Consider the following 25,380-nt stretch of genomic DNA (forward strand, 5'->3'; position numbering starts at 1 on the left):
TCTTGTGGGTCAGTCTGACTGAAATACTGATGTATATTTTGAGGTGGCTGACATACCTATGTCTTTTGCCCGAACTGCATCTGGTCTTCTGAGTTCAGCGACAAATTTTTTTGCATCCAGCCTTATCTCAATGATGTTGTTCAGAAGAGCAAACAAGGGAGCCAAGGGAAAGGATGCGACAAACAGTGTCACAAAGCCAAACTGCACAACTGGGGAAAGCAGCATTCATTAAAACATGCCGACAAGAACACAGTCACTTTTCTCTATGTAATCCAGCATCTGCAAGTGACTGTACTAAAAGTCATAACTAAATAATGATGAATACAACAGTTTCATAAAAGGCACTGGACCACATTACAAACCACAAAACCAATCTTAAATGTTTTGCTCCTGCCATCAGATTCTGTGATGGAATCTGAAGAGCTGCCTCTACAATTCTACTCTCCCAACAGGAAGCCACACTTGGAAGAATTCCAAGTCAGCGAATTGTACAGTACTTTAAGCCTATCTCCAGCCACATTCCCTTCAAAGGGAGCTTTTCTTCTAGGAGTACAGGATGGGAACATCTGGAAAAGGTTGGTCAGAAAAATAGCCCGTTTATCAAATTTCCTTATCAGTCACGATGCCAAAAGCACCAGGTTTAGACACTTCTTACTTTCAGCCCAGCAGCCCAGTACAATTCATGAGGGATTCAAAAAGCAAGAAAAACAAACTGATTTAATGAAACTTTCAAAAACTTCTGAAAATCTCTCCCCACCACCCTTAGGTGATTAGCCCCAGCCCAAGTCTCATATTGATCAATGCAGTATTAACACTTAAAAGTTCTAAATATATTGCTGTTGATCATTCAGGAATATACATTAGTTTTCGTGATGTGAAACTGCTGGAATGGTTTTGATCAGTATCTGATTCAATTGCTTTTATTATTAGCTACAACTTTTAATGCAGACACTGGCTACACTGAGTCATTTACATAAATAGATAATTGGTTATGATATGATTGTTCCACCCTGCCAGATACAGAATTACAGAAATAAACCTCTATCATGTAAATACTGGTATGTAGCAATATTTCTACAGACTTAAAGTGAATATACACTGAAAGATATACCCCTGCCAGCTGCTACAAAGAATTAATAATGGACCCCAAAGGCTATTGTTTGTTGCTCAAAATGAAGGCAGACACCGTAAACTTAAATTTCCTCACGATTTCTCACCAGTCACCATTTGACCACAGTGGGAAATATGGACTCAATGTGACGTGCACTCAAAGTGATGCTGGGTTCAACCTTTTAAGTGGCTGCTTTGAAGTTCCTTGAGTTTCTGCAAAATGGGCGAGTTGCTGAAATCTGTATTAAACACTTCACGTCGACTAGTTTGTAAAGCTTGAGAGAACCCTGTTGCAGCAGTTTTACAGGTCTTGCCAACTTTAAATGTCTTATTTAGATGGGTGTAATAAGTTAAGTATGATGTAGTTACTGATTGATTGTAGACCTCTGTGTTTAGAAGATAAGTGACCAGTAAATTGATCATCATTGTGTAAGTGTACAAATGAATTAGAATTATTTGTCACGCACATAAAGTATTATGCTGAATTCAACAGTATTTAGAATCAAATAATAATGTGTCATCGTGATCACATATTTTCATTTTTAAATTGATTTAAAGAGCAGAATTTTATTTATGGCATTTGAAAAAAGGCCTTTTTTAGAAAGGTGCCTGACTTCTTGGCTTGCAAGTCCATCTCTTGAAACCTTCAAGTATCTGAAGGTTTGGCTAGCCATATGTTATATCAACTTTAAAGGTACAATTGTACTGAACTGTGAAGGGTTTCCTTGTACTGGTGTGCAGTGAAATCTGATTATAAATGTTTGACTGAGTTCCAAATCCCACTAATACACTTGAGCTCAGTATGGATTCTTTATACAGCTGTGAGGTAAACCTCAAGCTCTGTTTGGTTGTTGCTGTATGCACATTTAATGAGATTAAACTGTTTTGAATTTCAATTTGCTCATTTTGATAGATTTATGACTATTTTTGAAAAAAAAGCATGTTCTTTTTTGAGTTTGAATGTCTATATGCTTCATTAGCAATTTTCTGAACACTTGAGAAGCAATATTTTTCAAGTCAGACTTGAATTGATGAGTGTTTATTTCTCTCAGAAGCATATCAAAGACTATTCAGGTTATGCTAGGATTCATGGGTGTGATCATTGGGACTGATTACACATGATGCGTAGTGGTGATGGAGAGGGAATGGGAAACATAAGTATGGAGGGGGTCATGGATGCATGGGATGTAGAGAAAGGGAGTAGGTCTGGACAGTGTGTATGAAGAGTAGGAAGTGAGGGCTAGGGGTTTGCAGGACTGGAGTTGCAGTAAATAGAATTAGGCCTTCTAACCTGCCAGTCTCTGTTCCTATGTCAGAGTTGCATCAGTGGACAATTATTGCGACCATAATCAACCTATCAACACCCTAGGGGGAAATAATGTGTATTCATGCCTATGTGCACGTACATGTGCGTGCATATGTATGCATGTGTGCATGTATGTATGTATGTGTGTCCATGTATGTATTATGTGTATTTGTGTATATGTATATTTGTGTGTGTTTGTGGGTGTGTGTATGGGTGCATATGTTATGTGTACATATATTTGTGTGTGTGTGTGCATGCGCATGTACATGATGCTTGTATATGTGTGTTCATTCAGAGTCCAGGGATGCAATGGTGTGAAATGGCTTGACTTGTGACTCCTAAGTCTGTCATTAGAATTTGGCCCTAAATTCACAGCTTGCCTTGAAATAATGTGCAGGCAGATAAATTGGAAAACAAATAATTTCCTTATCATTTTAACCCTTTGTTATGGTGATGTTCAAGAAAATGAAACATGATCTATTTGCTATCCCAATGTAATTGTTTTTCAAGTTTACTAATTTATGTCCTGTGGTTTCATTGGCAGTATTTTTGATATTCTGTGTTAGTTCATAATAAATGACATTGAGTCAGCAGTCTATTTTACACTTCCTACAATTTTTATTTCCATTCAAGACAATCAAAATTAAAGTGGGGAGGAACATAAATCTGTCTATCTATTTGCTATGATCATTTTATATTCCTGCAAAGTCAAAATGACTATTTTGTGCCTTAAAAAAGCCTTTCGAAAAGCTGTGTTTTTTTCCCCTTAAATTTATTTAAATGGTTTTGGCCCCTTTTCTTTATCACAAGTCTCGATCTTTTTGTAAGAACATCAAGACAGTTAATACTTGAAATACTCAATTCCTCCAATACCAGTGCCAGGTCACAGCAGTCTATATTATCCACATGATGCACTGTGGCATTCTCACCAACATTTCTTCAATAGCATCTTCGAAGTTGGCATTTCTACCACATAAACAAAACACTACAGATGCTGGAAATCAGAAACAGAAATTTCTGGAAAAATCCAGCAGGTCTGGCAGCATCTGTGGTGAGAAATCAGAGTCACAGGACCTGAAATGTTAACTCTGATTTCTCGCCACAGATGCGGTCAGACCTGCTGAGTTTTTCCAGAAATTTCTCTTTCTCCTTCTAACAGCTAGTTGGGCTAGGGCAGCAGATGCGTGCAGACACTACAAATTCCTTTTCAAGTGACCCAATATTTTGACTTAGAACTACATTACTATTCAACCAACTCAACCACCCCGTGGCTCAACACTTCAACTCCTCCTCCCACCCCACCAAGGACATGCAGGTCCTTGGACTCCTCCATTGCCAGACCATAACAACACGATGGCTGGAGAAAGAGCACCTCATCTTCCGCCTAGGAACCCTTCAACCACAAGGGATGAACTCAGATTTCTCCAGTTTCCTCATTTCCCCTCCCCCCACCTTGTCTCAGTCCCAACCCCCGAACTCAGCACCACCTTCCTAACCTGCAATCTTCTTCCTGACCTCTTCACCCCCACCCTCACTCCGGCCTATCACCCCCCACCTTAACCTCCTTCCACCTATCACATTTCCAACACCCCTCCCCCAAGTTCCTCCTCCCTACCTTTTATCTTAGCCTGCTTGGCACACTTTCCTCATTCCTGAAGAAGGGCTCATGTCTGAAACATCGATTCTCCTGCTCCTTGGATGCTGCCTGACCTGCTGCGCTTTTCCAGCAACACATTTTCAGCTCTGATCTCCAGCATCTGCAGTCCTCACTTTCTCCTATTCCTTCCTTGTCTTTGGATTCAATTGCTGGAACTCTCTGCCAAACATTATGAGTGCCCAGCCCTACACCACACGGTCTGCAGCAGTAGTCACCACCACCTTCTCATGGGAATTCAGAATAGGCAATAATTATTGCCCTTTCCAGTGGCATTTGTATCCCAAGGACAATTTGTTTCAACATGCTACTCTTCTTATAGGATAAGCATTCTTATCACTTCTTAACAGACTTAATAGATCTTATTCAAAGCTATCTATGAAAAATTAAACAAGCAGATGTTTGTATCAACTTACTCATTTCCATGTATTCAGGAGTCAGGCCAGTAAAAGGTTCCAAATTATAGTCTAAATCCCACTGTTGTGGATGTCGAGTAGAACCAGAATTATTTGATTCTTTGGGATCAGCCCTTTCATCCTTCAATTTCCTGAACAATTTTTTCATTCTCCTGTAAAGTTAGCCCAATTTAATAATATCATAAAGAGGACATGATCTAGGAACCTGCTGATTAACAAGGTCATGTTCAAAATAAACAACACCTGACATGCCAGAAGGGTCACCTTAAGGAAGCAGAGACTTTCTTTCGATGAGCAAAATAGTTTTGAATGTAAACGGAGTGGGGGACACTCCATAATGAGAATCTTTTTCAGTTTGTAGTGTAGACCATTACAGAACAAAACAAACAACATCTGCAAATTTCATTTCTGAGGATTGCTGTAATTATGCAAACTATTCCTCATTTGTTAAGGTTAGGTGGTTGCAAAAGTTCTTTAATCTTCTTGTCAACCCTCATTAAATGGCTTCTTATTACAGGGCTGGAATTTGCCCTCAGTGGCAAGGAATGGCATTTGTCATTCACGTTGTGTCCAGAGTTTTTGCAACAGAGATTTCCACTTACCCAGAGTGTCAGTCCGGTACCCTCTACAGGGCAACCTCGATTATCCGAACAACACAGGAGGGAAGTATTTTGTTCAGATAATGGAATGTTCGGATAACTGATCTGATGGCTATGGGGAGAGGGTGTGAGACCAGGTTGCAGTTCCCTAGGTGGACGGTGGTGTCATGCATTCCCCTTGCTACAGGAGCACTGTGGATCTGGCTTCTCTCACTCGGTGAGTTCTCTGATTTAAGCTTCTGTTTAATATGTAGCTATTATGTTACAACAGAGGATGTTGTTTCAAACAGAGTATCATACTTCAAGTGATACAAGATGGAACAGGAGATTTTTACACCCTCAGATCCCAGGCTTTGTCACTGTCACAATTGACCCAAGCATCAGGACCTTAAGATCTTGTTCGGATAATCCAAAGTTCTAATAAGAGTTTCGGATAACCGAGGTTGCTTTGTACATAGGTTCTGTGGGATATGTGAATAAGGCAAGCAACGGCAAGCCTTTTCAACCAATAAGGTTGTGGCTGATTGTCAAGAAAGCCCATCTGGTTGACTAATGCCCTTGAGAGCAGGAAATTGCCATCCTTACCTGGTCTGGCTAAAGGTGACTCCAAGTCTACAGCAATGTGCTTAACTTTTAACTGCCCTCTGGGTACTTAGGGATGGGCAATAAATGTTGGCCTAGCCATAATCCCATGAATGAATGAAAAAATGTTACCTCATGCAGAAGGTACTAAAGATAAAGGAAAGCACTACTCAATTCAATTGGTCACTAGATACTCTCACAAAGATGAATCCTAAACTGCTTTAAGATGCTTGGTTTCTGAATGATGAATGAAGATACTTTCATGGTGCAGTGGTAATATCCTTACTTCTGGGCCAGGAGTTCTAGTCCCACCTGCTCCAGATGTGTGTCCTAACATATCTGAACAGGTTGATTCAAAACATCTGGAAGATGCGTGAGGTAGTGTCTCATTACAGGATGTCAGCGAAACACATTCTGGCAGATTTCTTTAGTTGGAGAGTTATGAACCTGTCACAGAACTTACGGAATTCCAATTTCAAAGAGGTTGTTTTGGATGAGCTGTTTTCCGAGCATGATAATACTCAACTGGATGCAGAGCTCCATCAGGCAACCTCCAGGGGCACACTGGTTGGAAACGAAGAGGAAGTGAAAATTACCTTACAGCTCACAATATTTAAATCATTAAACATGAAAAGCGTTAAGGAGAACAAAATTCCTCTCGACTGTATTAACCTCATGCATTTAATCGTGATTGCTCTCCCTACCTCCTCCATCCGATAGTCATGAAAGATGTAAACGTATCTTCCAGGTCGGCCAACAAACCTGCCAAGAAAATGGGCCATGAATGATAAGATGCAACATAACTCTGGACCTGGTCAATTATTTATTTACTTCAAGATAACATACAAGGTTAGAATGGTAATTGCATTGAGCTCATCAATTGGAGCATGGGCAGATGCAAACATACTCCTCCTTGGTCTATTGATATGTTTCCACTTTGAAATCAGGCCAACTGTGACAATTCGATAACTCAAGTATTCCAAGGATCAACAACAACTTCAGATTGCCACTCCAAGCTTTCTTTAGTTCTGTTAGTACTGAGCACCATATTTCTCGCCAAGAGTTCAAATCCTGGCTCCTTCTGAAATGCCGAGCATAGCTGAAATCAACACAGCTCCCCCATAGTACAGGAAGTCCATTCAGTCTCCCTGCTGTCGCAATCAGTATGCTGTGTTCTGAGATTTAAAGATACTTTAACAGTTTTCCATTCTTGTGACATACTATATCACTAATTATCTGGATTAGTTAGGACTTCATTGAGTCATAGAGATGTATAGCACAGAAACAGACCCTTCCATCCAACCCATCCATACCAACCAGATATCCTAACCTAATCTAGTTCCACTTGCCAGCACTTCGCCCATATCCTTCTAAACCCTTCCTATTCATATATCCATCCAGATGCCTCTTAAATGTTGTAATTGTATTAGTCTCTACCATTTCCTCTGGTAGTGCTTTCCATACCCATACCATCCTCTGTGTGAAAAAGTTGCCTCTTAGGTCTCTTTTAAATTTTTCCCCTCGCATCCTAAACTTATGCCCTCTAGTTCTAAACTTCCCCACCCAGGGAAAAGACCTTGTCTATTTATCCTATCCATGCCCTTCATGATTTTCTAAACCTCTATAAGGTCACCCCTCAGCCTCCTACGCTCCAGGGAAAACAGTATACTTGAGAATTGATGCAAATCTTGGAAACACACTATAGCTGGGGCTTTCATTGAATCCCCACAAAGATTTTTCTGACTGATGAGGAAGCTACAGAATATGGTAATGGTCCTGAAAGTGTTAACGTCAAAACTCCATTAAGTCCCACCCAATGAGATGATGTTACAGTGTTAGGGTGGAGCTACATCAGTCTAAGATGAGGTCCTCATAAATAGAGCCACCTCAGCTCTTGCTTTCGATAGTTGTTGTCATTATGGCTAATTAGCCAATATAACTCGGATTGACTGCAGTCATGCAACAAACTAGGTTTTGCATTTTCAGATAGGTGTCCCGTCTCATTCAGACTCAATAACAGATCATCCTATGCTATTGCTAATGAGAAAGGCCCTTGGACTCAGTTTAGAAAGGAAAATTTGTGGTAGTACTCCCCCTAAAAATAACCCAGCAGCGGTAGATTCCATAACATAGAATATGGTGACAGCATTTATGTATTGTAAAATAATTAAAACTTTGAACATTGCTCAAAGGGGAGGAAAGGAATAAAAGCTCGTTTGATCCAGGAGAAAAATGCTTCAGAAGGAAAAGGTTTTTACCAATGTAAGGTCATTGCCATTTTAAGGAGAAAGTGAGGACTGCAGATGCTGGAGATCAGAGCTGAAAATGTGTTGCTGGAAAAGCGCAGCAGGTCAGGCAGCATCCAACGAGCAGGAGAATCGACGTTTCGGGCATGAGCCTTCCTGAAGAAGGGCTCATGCCCGAAACGTCGATTCTCCTGCTCCTTGGATGCTGCCTGACCTGCTGCGCTTTTCCAGCAACACATTTTCAGCATTGCCATTTTAAGAAGACTCAGTCCGTCAGCATCTAAAATCACATAAACAGACAAGCAATCAACAGCGCTTCTGAAAGCAGCAGCAGGACAAAAACGGTATTACGGCAGAAAATCTTCACCTCAGAGTTGCTAAGAGATACAGGAAAATCAATGTGAGATAGGAGGAGAGTAAAAACTTGGTAAACTCTTCGAGAAGAAAGATCTGTGGGAGCAGTTCAGAGAACCATGACTAAAGTTATAAATATGTTTACTTAAGGTAAAAATAAAATATTATGCAAAGGACCAGGCTGGGAATGATAGGAGGGGAAAAAGGAACACTTATCCTTCAAAATGTGTGTCACTGCCGATGTGAGCAAGTTTCATGAGACATGGCTACAGCAAAGGCCAGAACATTCATTTAAATTGAGGCTGCAGTAATGGAAAGATCACCGAGTACATTCAAGGTGATTAAAGGACTAAAGGATTCCTAAAACATAATCTCATTGAAGAAGATAGATGGAAGAATTTAAAGATCATGATAGTATTGGAACATTCATTACTTAAACAATTATTCTGGCGGGAAGATTTATTTAGACTATCACCATGGAAATCCATTAAAAATCTTTCCTAGGGAACATGCATTGTGTATTAGGCCATGAAAGGCAAGGAAGTGTCTATTTTGTCTGCAAAGCAGTGGGAAAACCTTCAACAGAAGATGGAAGAAAACTAAAAAATCTGAGAAATCAACTTTTGGATTGGGAAAGGGTGGAATCATTTCAGTAAATATTGCAGCAATGCACTAGTGCTATTAAAAAGATGTTGCAGATGTTGAAGTAAGGTAACAAAGTATTATCAAAATACAGAATTGAAGCTTGAGTGAAAGAATTGCTATAATTCAGAGCCTAAAATCTTAGAAAGAGAATAGCGCATAATTGCTATAACAGGATTTTAAAATCTGAAGAGAATTAAAGACTAGAAAATTATAGCATTTCTTTAATCTAAGGTTGGAAGCTTTGAAGTTTGCAGCATTTATATATTGCAAAATAATTAAAACTTTGAAGTAAATAACACAGAATAGTATTGTGCTACTACAAATTTTAACCAGCTTTAAAGGAATAAGCATAAATATTTCAAAATTTAAAAATGGCAAGAAAAATAATAGTGCCATCAAGATTTATTCTCATAGACAGAACAAATAGAATAGAGAATTTGACATCCTGCATCAAAATAAAATTGAACTGTAGAATTGCTTCAAAAATAAATACTAAATCTCAAACTGAGAAGTGAATACTGTATTGTATTCAACAGCTACTAAAGGAAATGACATGATAAATTGCCAAAGAGAGCACAGATACCTTTGGAGAAATTCTAACTGTCGATACTTATTTCAAACTTACAGCAAATAAAATTCTTGAATGACTGAAAACAAAAAATGATGAAGATTACAGTGGGTCAGGCAGCATCCATGAAGAAAAAGCATACTAACATTTCAAGTCTAGATGACTTAAGATTTATCAGAGTTAGCATCCTGTGGAGTTGGTAATACTTTCACTGATAATCTGTACATAAAATGTGATTAAGGAAAAATGTGATTAAGGATCTTTGAAATCAGATTCCATAAGAGACAGATTGTCATTGAAATAATTGATGAATCTGAGTCACATTGTCAGAATTTGTTACATTCCAAAGAAGATTTGACTTTAGAAAAAAAACTACTCAAAATATTCTGCCAGTAGAAATCAAGAAGAGTTGGAAAAACTCTTAAGGAGAAATACGAGCTTACTAAACTTTAGAAACAGAACCTATACACATTCTCAGGTATATAACTCTACAAACATGACAGACCCATATGATAAGCCAGCACAAAGAGCAGTGCACATGCAAAGTGTCAGTGTAATGGAACAGGAAGTCTCACAGACACACGCTGGAATGCTATATCTATAAAATTATAGATCACATACAGAAAATGTGCACACATAGGGCACAGTGTCACAGCAATAAAACCTAAATGTGTACTCTTAGAGAGAAGTTAATATCGTAGAACTGTATCCTTAACAAAGGATATCTGCATTAGACCATATACCTCCAATAGAAAAGATACTTAAGGCACTCCAATGCAAAATTGGTAATCCAACTGATTCACATTTTACAAAACTTTTGAATGTTAAAGATTACCCTGCTCAATTAAAGTTCAACACAGGTGCAAATGTAATGATCTATCAGATTAAATACCATGGCTTAAGAAACAAAAGTTGTGGCCTACAGTGATGCAACTAAATAGTACAGGTGGAATATCTCTTAAGAGTAAAGATATACCAGAAGAAACTTTGGAAAACAAAGAGCATAAGGGAATTGAAAATATTTATGTAATTCACGATCAGCACTTTTTACTTTTGAGTCTACATATATGATTTCAACATGCTTGTGGTGGCTGAAACATTCAACTATTCCAAGAAACAAAATGGTTCAGAAACAAATTGTTGTTGAATAATTGGATAAGGTGCAACTGGTTGATTGAGCTTCCTACACTCAGGGAGAAACTAAACATTATGAAAGAATCTAAAGAGAATACCCGGATATGCAAAGAAAATTGCTTCATATTGTTAGCAGATAAAAGCTGCACACTCTACAGGAGTTGAGGAAATGTTTATGATTTTTGTCATTAATGAAGAATCTTCAGATGTCAGAAATGAGCAATGTTTGCTTAAAAGAACAAATAATGAGAATAAGAATGAACTGTACAACCCACCTGAGCTAAATTCTGAATCATAAATGGAAGTTGTTCAGACTTCAATGGAAGATGATAGGCTGGCACAAATTCAAGAGCAACATTTTAACCCATTGTCATTCAAATAAGAATAATTATCAGTGACAAAAATGTAGTTCTAATAAGCAGCAGACCTCCACTAATACTGCTGAGGATATGAAGATGTTTAGCTCACAAGTAAAATAATCATGGAGGGCAAATGAAGATGTCCAACCGAATCAACAAATTAAAGTCATAGTTCAACACTAATATATCAGTAGATTGAGTGAAGGTTTGCTTGCACAAAATGGAGAGGATCTCTACAACTTGAGGAGAGCTAGATCAATGACCAGAGAATCAGGACACCGTCAAAATGATGATATTGCCTGATCTAAAAACCCAAGGTACTGCAGAAAAGTGATGGCCTGATCTGAAAGACCAGTATTTTGTGAGGATGAAATGTCTCCATGATGTATATTCAGGAGATTAGAGGATCCCAGATGAGATTATGGGGCAATTGCCTCATTTTAAGTTGGATGAGTTCCTCTGCAAGTAAACTTGGGTGATTGAGAATAGTCCAGAAAAGGAACATAGAACATAGAACATAGGAAAATACAGCGCAGTACAGGCCCTCGATGTTGCGCCGACCGAAACCTACCTAACCTACACTAGCCCAATAACCTCTATATACTTATCCAATGCCCGCTTGAATGACCATAAAGAGGGAGAGTCCACCACTGATACAGTGCAGTGGAAGCCGGGACGCTAAATGTCTTCAAGGCCGAGATTGATAGGTTCTTGTTGTCTAGAGGAATTAAGGGCTACGGGGAGAACGCTGGCAAGTGGAGCTGAAATGCGCATCAGCCATGATTGAATGGCGGAGTGGACTCGATGGGCCGAATGGCCTTACTTCCACTCCTATGTCTTATGGTCTTATGGTCTTATGGCATTCCATGAACTCACAACCCGCTGAGTAAAGAATCTACCCCTAACATCTGTCCTATACCAACCTCCCCTTAATTTAAAGCTGTGTCCCCTAGAAACAGCTGACTCCATTCAAGGAAAAAGGTTCTCACTGTCAACCCTATCTAAACCCCTAATCATCTTGTACACCTCTATCAAATCTCCCCTAAACCTTCTTTTCTCCAAAGAGACCAGCCCCAAGTGCCTCAGCCTTTCCTCATACGATCTTCCTACCATGCCAGGCAACATCCTGGTAAACCTCCTCTGCACTCGTTCCAATGCCTCCACATCCTTCCTATAATATGGCGACCAAAACTGTACACAATACTCCAGATAAGGCCGCACCAGAGTCTTATACAACTGCAACATGACCTCAGGACTCCGGAACTCAATTCCTCTACCAATAAAGCCCAGTACGCCATATGCCTTCTTCACAGCACTATTTACCTGGGTGGCAACTTTCAGAGATCTGTGTACATGGACACCAAGATTTCTCTGCTCATCCACACTACCAAGTAGCCTACCATTAGCCCAGTAATCCATCTTCTTGTTACTCCTACCAAAGTGAATGACTTCACACTTAGCTACATTGAACTCCATTTGCCACCTTTCTGCCCAGCTCTGCAACTTATCTATATCCCGCTGTAACCTGCCACATCCTTCTTTGCTGTCCACCACTCCACCGACTTTCGTATCATCCGCAAACTTGCTTACCCAGCCTTCAAGCCCCTCCTCCAGGTCATTTATAAAAATGACAAACAGCAACGGTCCCAAAACAGATCCTTGTGGAACACCACTAGTAACTGCACTCCAAGATGAACCTTTACCATCAACTGCTACCCTCTGTCTCCTTCCAGCCAGCCAATTCCTAATCCAAACCTCTAATGCACCCTCAATGCCATACCTCCGTAATTTTTGCAGAAGCCTACCATGGGGTACCTTATCGAACACCTTGCTAAAATCCATATAGACCACATCTACTCCTTTACCCTCATCCACTTCCTTGGTCACCTTCTCAAAGAACTCAATAAGGTTTGTGAGGCACGACCTGCCTTTCACAAAACCATGCTGACTATCCTTGATCACATTATTCCTATCCAGATGTTCATAAATCCTATCCCTTACAATTCTCTCTAAGACTTTGCCCACAACAGAAGTGAGACTCACTGGCCTATAGTTACTAGGGCTGTCCCTACTCCCCTTCTTGAACAAGGGGACCACATTCGCTATCCTCCAGTCTTCTGGCACTATTCCTGTAGACAACGATGACATAAAAATCAAGGCCAATAGCTCCGCTATCTCCTCCCTAGCTTTCCAGAGGATCCTAGGAAAAATGCCATCAGGCCCAGGGGACTTATCTATTTTCACCCTTTCCAGTATTCCCCGGACCTCTTCCCTACATACCTCAAAGCCATCCATTCTAATCACTTGTGACTCAATATTCACATCAGCAACAATGTCCTGTTCCTGAGTGAATACTGACGAAAAGTATTGATTTAGTGTCTCTCCAATCTCCTCTGCCTCCATGCACAACTTCCCACTACTATCCTTGACTGGACTGATACCTACCCTAGTCATCCTTTTATTCCTGACATACCTATAGAAAGCCTTAAGGTTTTCCCTAATCCTACCAACCAAGGACTTTTCATGTCCCCTTCTCGCTGCTCTTAGCTCTCTCTTTAGATCCTTCCTGGCTACCTTATAACTCTCAATCGTCCCAACTGAACCTTCACGCCTCATCTTTACATAAGCCGCCCTCTTCCCTTTTACAAGGGATTCCAATTCCTTATTAAACCACGGCTCCCTCACAAGACTCTTTCCTCCCTGCCTGACTGGTACATACTTATCAAGGACACCCAATAGCTGCTCCTTGAACAAGCTCCACATATCATTTGTGTCCTTCCCTTGAAGCCTATTTTTCCAATCCACACATCCTAAGTCATGCCTCACCGTATCATAATTTCCCTGCCCCCAGCTATAACTCCTGCCCTGCAGTGCACACTTATCCCTCTCCATCACTAGAGTAAAAGTCACCGAGTTGTGGTCACTGTCCCCGAAGTGCTCACCTAAATAGACTAACTACTGGGTCGAGGAGGAATCCACAGTGAGAAGCACTGCAAGAAAAAGATCCACTACAAGAAAAAGAGAACTGATTTACAAATGATCAGAAACTACACACCTTATGCCAAAGACCTACCAATCTTCCTAATCTGAAGATAGCATTTTCTGGAAAAATTGTGAAACTCTAGACTGCTTTAATTTATGAGATCAGAGATTTAGGGGAATATAGGGTAAGTAGTTATGTACTAGCACTCCACAGTACTTCCGCAATGTGGTAGGAAAAGAATGTTGAAAAGACTAAGATGGGGAGGAGTAAACTGTCACTCAAGTCCCACTTTTCTGTGGAAATGTAAAATGAAAATTTCACACCCAAATGGCTAATTGTATGCTCGTTTTGTGTTAGACTTAGAATGAAATGATCCATAAACCTTTATTTAATACAAAAATATCAACTTATTATCAAACAAATGCCATTTAATATGCAGTTTGGTAAATTCATATTTTGTAATATGAAATGAAGAAGTGCTTAACTATCGAAATAACCAACACAATCGTACTTAAAGTCAGGAGGCTGGTATTGATTTATCTCTGTAAAGATCCACTTTTAAAAAAACCTTTTGGCCAATGGCAGCTATTCTTAAAGGGCAAAAAAAAGAATCTGTACAGCATTCTGGAATCTGCCAATCTGGTATTCTTGCAAAGGTAGTCAAGATACTAGTCATGCATGGTTGTTCTGGGGTTTTGGCAGACGCAGTTGGCTCAGGCGATATGATATTGAAAAGTTATTTCAGTTATCCTTCTAGAGAAACAATCAAAGATCACCCTGATCTCACAGCCAAAGTTTTAGGAACAGGCAATAAGTGCCAAGCAGTTTGTTCTTAAGCAGGCCTCCTCAACCAAAACAGCCACACACAAACTCGAAGCCAGCAAATGGAAACTGCTCAAATATAACAGAAATAGACTCTGTCAGATATTTTCCTTGAAGTGAGTAACAAAGACCAGCAATTATATAGAATCATGCATTTCAAATAAAATGCAGTGTTTAAAGAAAACTTCCAATGTCTTTTCATTGACCATTTTCAGAATAAAACAATCTACGCATCTTTATAATACCTCAAACTCAATTCAGAAACCTTATGAGTTGTGATGGATCTCCATAATAATTGAGGAATATTAACTAGAGGGGAGAAAACTCTTGGGTAGACGTTGTATCAGGTAATGGTTCCAAAACAGTTAATCAAACCAGTCTGATGACTTCATACAGTCTTTGCACAGAGAATTCCTGAAGAAGGGCTCATGCCTGAAACGTCGATTCTCCTGCTCCTTGGATGCTGCGCTTTTCCAGCAACACATTTTCAGCTCTGGTCTCCAGCATCTGCAGTCCTCACTTTCTCCTTTGCACGGAGAAGACTGTATCACATGGTCCAGGTGGAAATGAGCATGTCATCACTGGCTCTGGGAAGTCTTTGAAATTATATCTAACTAGTCAAGTAACTTATGAATATTGCTACCATGGAATGAACCACATCTTGTATAAAACAAGTTAGTTTTCTTGATAAAGCTCAATACTAGACCATCCTCTACCATTTCTATTTAGCCAGGACCTTGAACACAATACAGAAAGGAGGCTTCTTGTGGGAAAGTGGTAGTTTCCTTATCTTTGGGCCAGAAGCTCCAGACTTTAAGGCAAACTTGCCCACAGCTGTGTCATAACTTGCCCAAACCGTGTGACTAAAAATAACACGAGAGGATTGGTAGAAGCACTTTACCACAATCATAAGCTACTAGTAGTTAGTATCACAACAGTATAGAAACTATTCATTCCATTTAGCATCTGGAATAAGCTTTGTTTCAAAGTATTTTCTGGAGTATTGTAACTTGCTCAAACTTACCGTCCTTTAAAAAAGGCCACATAGAAAATAGGGGCATAAGAGTTGACAAATTTTAATAGGAATGCTTTCAGAATTAATCTCTCCTCAAAGATTTTTTCTGTTTTAGGAACTTCTGCAAAAGAAACACAAAAAGAACAATTTAAATATATTTACCAAACAAACCAAAACCATTAATACAAAGAGCAATATTTGCAAAAAGATTCAAATGTTTCTTTTATTAGATTGTCAAGTTTCATGGTATTCCTGTGTTTAAATGAAAGTTGGGTAATAAGCAACACACATTGCTTCTTGGAAATTCTAGGTGATCTGAGCAAATGATCTTATTATTCTATATTGCTAATCAGTGATAATCACTATCCCCCACTTATTCTGCTTTTGTAGCAAAGAAATAATGTAGCAATTTTTGTCACCTTGCTCACAGAAGTACATCGCATTCTTTTTTCACTGTAGCTTACAACATAAACCACACTCCATAAACACACACAAAAAGGGTGAGTTTGCATTTATACAGTATCTCATTAAATCCTCAGGACATCAAACAAAAGGCATTACCTCCAATGCTAAACTGTTTGAACAAATATAAAGGAACACTTTCTGTGTAACTTGTGTTAAGTGGTCATGTTCTTTTTATAAATAAATCTGAAATTGAGCAAAGATTGACTTCTGGTCTCTTGCTTCACCAACTTCCAAGAAAAATGTAATGATGAGACTGTCACTAGATTCAATATCTCACCAGGAAACTATATGCTATTAACATAACATTGGTTCTTTAGCTCTCTGTTGTAAAGTTTCCATTTGTTTCATGTAGTGCATTAAATGACTGCTCAAACTAAACTGAATGCAAATTATAGCAGAAGTCACATAATTGTGGTATGCCACGACTATACCGTGTTCATACAAACACATTCCAATTTGCATTCAAAAACACAAAATAAATTGCATTCCCAATCATTTGAAATTACAAGTTACTCAAAGTTTAAAACAAACATGAACAAAACTGTGGGTTAATCTAGTCAGTCTGATATTTGTCAGTCTTGGCACACGCATTTCATATGAAATATTTAAATTGTGCAGGTCTTCGAATGGTACTGTGTCCATTAGTGCCAGGGAATGCTGTTCCCATACTGTTTGTTGTTGCCATGCTAAATTGCTGTTGCTTATCCGTTCCTGTTGTTGGGGGATGGTGCATTCATGGACAATCTGCACACTATGCAGGTGATGACCACACACCCTCCTCACGAGCTGTCTGCAATGAACGAGCAGTTGTATGCATATATCCACAGTGGTGATAGCTGCTCATTCATGTTCACCACAGAAGAGGAGGCGATAACTGCTCTACACATGTCCCAAGTTGCCAGATGGGCTGACACATGTTGTGAGTGTTTAATGCTTGCACTGCGATTAGTTTCTGGATTAGTGGTGCTGGAAGAGCACAGCAGTTCAGGCAGCATCCAAATAGCTTCGAAATCGACGTTTTGGGCAAAAGCCCTTCATCAGGAATAAATTGCCAATCCTCAGCTTTGACAATGAGTTGGTAGCTTTAACAATGGTGTGGCGACATTATGGTTTTAAGAAGTATATCTTGTCCTGGTGTTTTTTATGAGGAAAGTTTGAGAAAGAGATGCTAAGCAGACTATTCCAAATCAATAAAGTAAACAGCTTGTGATGCCTTGGGGCTTCCTTAAAAAAAAGTTGGAACAATAAAAGCAGCATGAACGAGTAGAGTCAGCCTCCCATAGAACCAAGGTTTTAGTTTAGCCTTCAGCAGTTGTTGGGGTTTTCAAGATGGCCATGGAAGCTGTCTCTCTGTCTCTGTTACAGCTAAAAGTTGGAGTCTCCCTCTTGGTAGATGTATCAAAGTGACATTTTTTTGTCATTTTACTTTGACTAAGTCACTCATTCTATTACTACTACTGGCTGCAGACATTCCTTAATATTTTGGAAGAGTAGCAAAAGTGTTGTGTGACATTGGACTGAACTACACTCCATGCCCTCAGCAGATGTAGTTCTCTGTTCAAGGATTACCTCACATACATCCGTGCTAGATTTGCTTGATTTTTTTATGATTCTTTTGACAGTTTTACTGATACTATAGTCTTTCCATTTGACTGGGAACAGTGTAAACGGATTTATGATGTATAATTTCTCAATCCTTTCCGAAGTCGCTGAATTCACTCCTTGTGAGCTGTCTCTCATTGTTGCTCAAGACAACGTCTCAAATGCTGTAACAACTAAAGTGTGCTTTCAGTAATTCCATTATGACACTAATGGTCACTGATGTGAGCTGGTCTAAGTCCCAGCAGTATTTATACAGTAATAAAAAATGACAGTTGATGCTTCACATTCACTTGATAAGCCCCTTCAACATATTCCAACAGTCTCAAACTATTTATTCCGAACTGATTCTGTGAACCTTTTGGATTGTGTAGTGATTTATCAAAATCATCATTTGAAATCTCTCCAGTAGCCATCTTTAGAGTTGCATTTCTTCAATCTAGCTAAGCAAATGCAAACAAAGTGACTATCACAATTGCAGCACTGCCTTCTCATGGTGAACATGCTTTCTTTTCACTTGTCCATTGTCCTCTACAATACTTACATCTTGTATTCTTGCTTTGATCTCTTCGACTTTCTGCAGATAATTCTTTCTATTGCACCATTAATTTGTTCTTGTAAAGCTTAAACTGTCTCTCAGTCTACAGCAAAACTTCATTGTTCCTGCCGTCGTACTCTCGGGCTAATGATTAACAACTTTAGAGCTTTCTCTTTTGACAATTTCCTGAAGAAAACTTTTCTGCTCTCAAAGCAGACATGCTCTCATAGCAGGAGCTCTTATTCCTGATTTTAAATGGAATAAATTTTATGTTGTTCAAACTCTCAGAATTTATCTAGACATGCAATGCTATCACATACTGATCAAAAGTCTCCCTATCCCAGCAAGCTATGATGTTGAACATGTAGTCTTCATAAGTAACATTATTAGAGGATTCAAAATGTTTCTTTAAGGTCTGCGAAATGTCGCTAGTCTGGCTTTTTCTGCTCTTAAATGAGGTCTAGCTGTAGTTTACCTCATCAAAGAATCCCTATAGTGTGGAAACAGGCCATTGGGCCTAAAAAGTCCACACTGACCCACTGAAGAGTAGCCCACCCAAACCCATTCACCAACCCCAATTACTTTACATTTCCCTGACTAATGTACCCAACCTGTACATCCCTGAACACTATGGGTAATTTAGCATGGACAATCCACCTCACATGCATGTCTTTGGACTGTGAGAGGAAACCGGAGCTACTGGAGGAAACCCCAAGCAGACACATGGAGAATGTACAAACTCCACACAGACAGTCACCTGAGGCTGGAATCAAACCTGGATTCCTGGTACTGTGAGGCAGCAGTGCTAACCACTGAGCAACTCTCCCTTGTGGCACGGTTTCCCCAGCATTGATATCACAGTTGCTACTCTCATTTATTCAGAGTTGGTGCTTAATTCTGTAACTGCTTCAACATTTAGCTATTGAGTCTGGAAGAAATTCAATGCAATGATATATAGCCTTTCATTTCCATCGCAACAGAGACTCAAAACTCACAGCCATTCTGACTCACCCAAGGTATTAAAGTTACACACTGCTGTTTTTCCTTGCTATTTCTTCCAGCAGCTTGCTTTCCTACAGATTTCAAAATTCACACCATGTCAGCTGCAGGCACTTCTGACACAGTATTTCCTGTTGTCTTTTCAATGGCTACTCAAGCTAAGGTGAAAACAACTGACAGTAAAGGTCACAAAGCAGTGGAAAGTGTGATGATATTATGACTTTAAGAGGTATATTTTGTCCTAGTGTTTTTTATGAGGAAAGTTTGAGAAAGAGATGCTAAGCAGACTATTCCAAATCAATAAAGTAAACAGCTTGTGATGCCTTAGGGCTTTCTTTAAGAAAAGTTGGAACAATAAAAGCAGCATGAACGAGTAGAGTCAGCCTCCCATAGAACCTAGGTTTTAGTTTAGCCTTCAGCAGTTATTGGGGTTTTCAAGTTGGCCATGGAAGCTGTCTCTCTCTGTCTTTGTTACAGCTAAAAACTGGAGTTTCTCTCCCAGCCAGAATTTTCTCTTGATACTCTATCCTCTGGGATTGGAGAAACATTGCATGTGAGACAATCTATTTTATGGACTTTGCCTTTGACAAGGGTGTGTTAGTGAGATGTTACATCTTGGAACAGTTGCTGTTTAGTAGCTAGATAATCTATTATTCTGTTAAGCTTTAGAATAGAATTAAAGTTAGACCAATTCCTCTTTCTTTTCTTCATAAGAATAAAGCGGGTTTTGCTTAAAGTAAAGTAGTGTGAGCAATCGAATTACATCTAGAACACATCACCTTACACTTGCCTTTAAATGAGAAAAAGTTAGGAGCTAGTCTATCTCCTTGATATACTTGAAGGGAGTTTGGTCTGGTCCATAACAAGAGCCATAAAAGGACAATGTCCTCGCAAATGCTTTTCTCCAAACGCTACTATCTTATAACACAAGCTTACCCATTTTGGTCAGCCACTCGGCCACAGCACCATAGATCTCATCCAGGATGATGATCACCAGAAGGTTAATGATGACAGCTGTTGCAGTTACTGTGACCCGAATGTTTGACTTTGTGCTCTCATTTGTACTCATCGCCATGGCCGCTGCTATGGAGATTCGATATATGATCACTCCAAAGACGGCAGAAAATGTTAGGCCAATCTGCAGTGAAGGAACCACTTTTGAATTAGCTGCATTCACAAATCTCTATTTGATAATGACTCTTAATAACATGACCTTTTGTGAACCTTTGACGTCTTTTGCTTTTTGAGAATAGAAAAATTCAGTTTATTTGCAAATAATAGCTTCTGAGCACATAACTGACATTGCAAAGAAAATATCATGTGTCAATCTTCTTCTGCAAAACTGATAAGCTTGTGAGAATCATGAAACATTTCAATATTTTGCAAAAACTTGTGCTCAACTGCCATTGTCTGTTTTGAATTTTATGCTTGTCTGGGTACACTTCTGTTCCATTTCTATATTGTGGGGGTCTATTTAACAGAAACAGATGTAGATTTTACCAGTGGTCTTGAGATAAATAGCCCCAGTGCGTACCATCTCCAGATCACTGATCCACAATCAGGTGTATCATTGAAAACTTGGACAGTACTGAAAGTAAGGTTGCCCTCAAACACAATGGTTCCTTAAACCTCAACTGGAATGAGCAAACTTACCATGAACAGTATTGACACGAAGTTCCCCAGGTAGCCAGGAACCCGATCCCTCCAGGTCAGCTTTTCATTTTCTCCCTGCATGGTATGAGGAAAGGGAAGAAATAGAGAAAGTATTTAGCATGGAATGATATACAGGGCAGACTATGAAAGGCTATGCTGCTGGCTCTAGGGCATGTTAGAGGTGATTATAGACACCATGCTGGGGTTACAGTGGAATAACTCCACCTCCCACTCACAATTGGGATAGCCCCCACACTGCCAATACTGCTTCATAATCTCTGCCCTTGAATCAATTAGGAAACCTTAAAACAGTTATGTTTTAAAATAAAATCTGAAGTCACTGTGTGTTTAAAATTACTTGTCAGTCTACAGCTCTGGACCTTTGTGAGTTATAATTGTCTGTAGTTCTACTATTGTCTATTTATCACTAACCATTTGTATATTGGGTAAATGACCCCAGAGAGGAGCTGTACAGCTACCTCAGCCCAGAGAGGGTCCAGCAGTTCGTGCTCACCATGGGGATGTAGACAGCTACCCCAGAGACAGGACAGTCAAATGGACAAGAGTAACCCCATAAACTGGGGGTTAAAGAAGGTTCCTTTGCTATCGTATAACAGGGGGCCCACTCAGTAGTTGGGTTCCGCTGAAGCCTCAGCTAAATACTAAGAGACTGGATGGTTAATAAACAGAACTGTAAATACGATAACTGTAAATTCGATTAACTCAATCTGTTCTCTGTAATGTTAAGACATGCAATGTATATATATGAATGCATGACCAATTGTACACGTACCAAAGATTTATTTCTATGAATAAAGTATATTTTGAAATTTAAAAAATTGTGTATCTATTGCTGTTTTATCACAAACAAGCTTATTAATTAATTATAGTAAAACCATGCTGACAACACAAAACTGGGTAAAGATTACAATCTACAATCACAAGGGTAGCACAATATTAAACATAGTATTGTAACAGTTATTATTTTATTATAAAGAAGATTTTTCCAAAACTAAAGTTTTATTTGTTTTTTCATAGTCTACTTTTTCAATCTCGAATTTGGCTACCTCTCCTAATCTCATGTCACAGCGCACTCATTACTACTTCATCTGTATTTTTATTTGCTCTGTAAAGCACTGGGATATTTTGAAGCACTAAGAGATGCAAAATCAATGAAAGCTGTTGTTGTGGTGACAGCAGAGATAAAGTTCTTTACTGTAATTAGGAGGTTAGAATTGAAGAAGAGGACCACAGACCCAGAGAAGCAATTGAAATGTGATAGAAAATCACATTTTAAATTAAGAAGCTCACTTAAGAGATATGAACAGGGACAAAGTCGAGTGTCAAGCAGAATGAGATGAGAAAGGGACAGATAACAATTGACACTGCAGATATTGGACAATGGGGAAAGTTTTTACCATGATAATGAGACCAACATACAACTTGAAATTAGATGATGGAATTTTTATTTCACAGGAAGTGGATACACTAAGTGCAAATGCCTTCTGAAATTTCAGAAACCCTTAGCAGCCAAATCCCATTGATGTTTAACTTTGATCTCAGAGCCTCATAGTCCAAGGGTTTTCCTGACTGCCTCTTTCCTTTTCAGGGAAGACTATAAGAATTACAGGATACACATGAAGGAAAATATCTGTTTTATTTTCCCAGGCATTGCACAATAATAAAACAAAAACCTTGATTATGCATATAATCACCCAACAGAATTCTGCAATAAGCTGGTACTTAGCTGATTTAATACAATCTACTCAGTGGAAAATCATATATTTGTACAGCTAGAACAAAACTCCATTTTACTTGATATTAGCGAAAAGGTTTTGATTGTCGTTTTGTTTATCTTATTTTAGAGTCACTTGCTTAAAAGAAAGCTGCAAAGTGAGACAAAATTAAAAACCAAATCAACCCAAATAATTTCCTTCAGTTAAATAAATAGCATGAACCACTTTGCCTGTACTTCACTTTCAAGTGCAGCTGTTCCCACATATAACCACAAGCAACGTTTGTCTTGGTATCTCAACCCATTAAAACATTCAGTCGCAGCCACTGTCATCAAGTTAATTGCACTGAGTAAAGTACACGGTCTCAACAGCAAGACAATCCTTTGATTAACCATTATAATGCTGCTGGTGCCTTTAATCAATCAAATGGTTTCCAGTAAAAGGGGAATTAATGTTCAGCTAATTTTGCAGAATCTCACAGAGCAGAGAGAGTGAGATAATTCAGCTCATCATTGCTGTGTTAGCTCTTTGAAAGGGCTCTCTAAATTATCCCCATTGCCCTGTATTTTCCCCATATTCTAACATTTCTTTCCTTTTAAATGGATGTTTCTAACTTTGATGCATAATTGAAGAAGAGAAAAAGTAGGGGTGAATGCCCACTTCTGTGACTGGGGGGAGCATGTGCAGTGGGATACCTTTCAGTAATATAAGAGTTAATTGCACCTTAACTCTGAGAATAGCCTCTGAGCATGTGCATGATGATCTATGTTTAAAAATCACACAACACCAGTTTGCAGTTCAACAGGTTTATTTGAAAGTTCCAGCTTGCACTTTCAAATTTGGACTGTAATCTGTCTTTGATTCTTAACTTTGTCCACCCCAGTCCAACACTGGCCCCTTGACATCATGATGATCTATGACATGGTGACAGCAGATCATATAGAACTGCTGCCTGAGTGTGTAAGGCTGTAATGGCACCTCTGCTCATCCCATCCCTTGTCCATTAGTAAAGACTATTAATGCTCACTGAAGTGTCACTAAACTACTGGTATTGGGACAATTACTGTTCTTCTCACACTGCAAGTAAATGATCTGGAGTTGGCTGTAGCACAATTTTAACATTTATGTATAACGTAAAACATGGCAACATTATACGTATTGGGTAGAACATTTGCACCATTTAAGAGGATGCTAACAGATTGTTGAAATGGGCAGACACATGGCATGTGCATTTAATGCGGAAAAGTAAGTGATGATGCATTTGAGGGGAAACAAGGAGATGGTCTAATCCTATGGTAATATTTTGAGGGGGCAGCGTGGATGGTTAGAAGATTGGGGTAGGGTGCAAACATAGAGCAACCTGGAAATGCATATTCACACAACCTTGATGGTGGCAGGTTAAATTCCTAAGAAAATATATTGGCTTTGTAAATAGGGACTCTGATTCCAAAAGCAAGGAAGTCATGCTAAACCTTCACAAATCCCTGGTTAGACTACAGCTGTATTGTGCACAAGTCTGGCACCACACTTCATGAAGGACATCAAGCGCTTGGAGAAGGTGTACAGTAGGGTTATCAGAATAATTTCAGGGATGAGGAGTTTTAATTATGTGAAGTAACTGGAGAAGCTTACTGCTGAACATCAGTCTGAAAGGGTTAAGCACCACCCATTATGGCATCACGTGAACATGACAACAGAGATGCTTAGGGTCCTGAACGAGTAAGACTGAACATCTAGTCTTCTTCAAGGTCTCCAACATTATCTGTCATGACCAATGTAGCAAGTAACTGGTTGCTAACACGTATTAAACTATATATTGTTAATTACACTTATCTTTTTAGTTGAATCAGAAAGTGGTTTTCCTCTACCAGAGAAGGCCAATTGGATTCTGTAATTCCCTACACTTATAAGAGGTAGGTGGCATACAGCATGGAGAGCTGGCAAGCGGATACAATAGCTGGAATTTCTCTCCTTTAAGCAGGCAAGTTTAAGGACAGGTATTACTGAGGAATGTGAAATCCATGAGGGCTTTTGATAGAGCAAATAAGGAGAACTGGTTTCCCTTCACATGTAGGTCAATAAATAGATTTCAAATTCAGCTCTGCGTTGTATGTACATGTCCTATAGTGGAGTACATACCCATGACTGGAAGATGCTTCAATGCATTTCACACCACATGAATTACCTCAGAGGTGCTTGAAAGGGTAGAGAAAAGATTTACAAACATGTTGCCAGGGCTGGAAGGTTTGTGCTATAGGGAGAGGCTGAATAGGCTGGGGCTGTTTTCCCTGGAGTGTGGAGGCTGAGGGGTGACCTTAAAGAGATTTATAAAACCATGAGGGGCACAGATAGGGTAAATAGACAAGGTATTTTCCCTGGGCTGGGGGAGTCCAGAACTAGAGGGCATAGGTTTAAGGAGAGGGGGAAAGATTTAAAAGGGACCTAACAGACATCTTTTTCATGCGAAGTACAGTGCTTGTATGGAATGAGCTGTCAGAGAAAGTGGTGCAGGCTGGTACAATTACAACATTTCAAAGGTATCTGGATGGGTACATGAATAGAAAGAGTTTCGAGGGGTATGGGCCAAGTGCTGTCAA

The 25,380-nt window shown here is 39.3% G+C and overlaps 1 protein-coding gene across 4 annotated transcripts in view; it reads right to left on the reverse strand.

Moving 5' to 3' along the window:
• The window catches only part of LOC140466688 (anoctamin-1-like), a 126,302-nt gene that overhangs the window by 20,363 nt on the left and 80,559 nt on the right, over window positions 1-25,380 (reverse strand). For all 4 annotated transcript variants that reach the window (XM_072562151.1, XM_072562150.1, XM_072562147.1 and 1 more), the window contains 7 exons: window positions 21,048-21,122; window positions 20,331-20,532; window positions 15,803-15,914; window positions 6,372-6,429; window positions 6,131-6,231; window positions 4,487-4,638; window positions 57-209 (listed from right to left, as the gene is read on the reverse strand). In XM_072562151.1, coding sequence (XP_072418252.1) covers window positions 57-209; window positions 4,487-4,638; window positions 6,131-6,231; window positions 6,372-6,429; window positions 15,803-15,914; window positions 20,331-20,532; window positions 21,048-21,122 — 853 coding nt within the window. The remainder of the gene's footprint in view (window positions 1-56; window positions 210-4,486; window positions 4,639-6,130; window positions 6,232-6,371; window positions 6,430-15,802; window positions 15,915-20,330; window positions 20,533-21,047; window positions 21,123-25,380) is intronic.

Source organism: Chiloscyllium punctatum, chromosome 44 (assembly GCF_047496795.1).
Source record: "Chiloscyllium punctatum isolate Juve2018m chromosome 44, sChiPun1.3, whole genome shotgun sequence".
Classification (NCBI taxonomy): domain Eukaryota; kingdom Metazoa; phylum Chordata; class Chondrichthyes; order Orectolobiformes; family Hemiscylliidae; genus Chiloscyllium; species Chiloscyllium punctatum.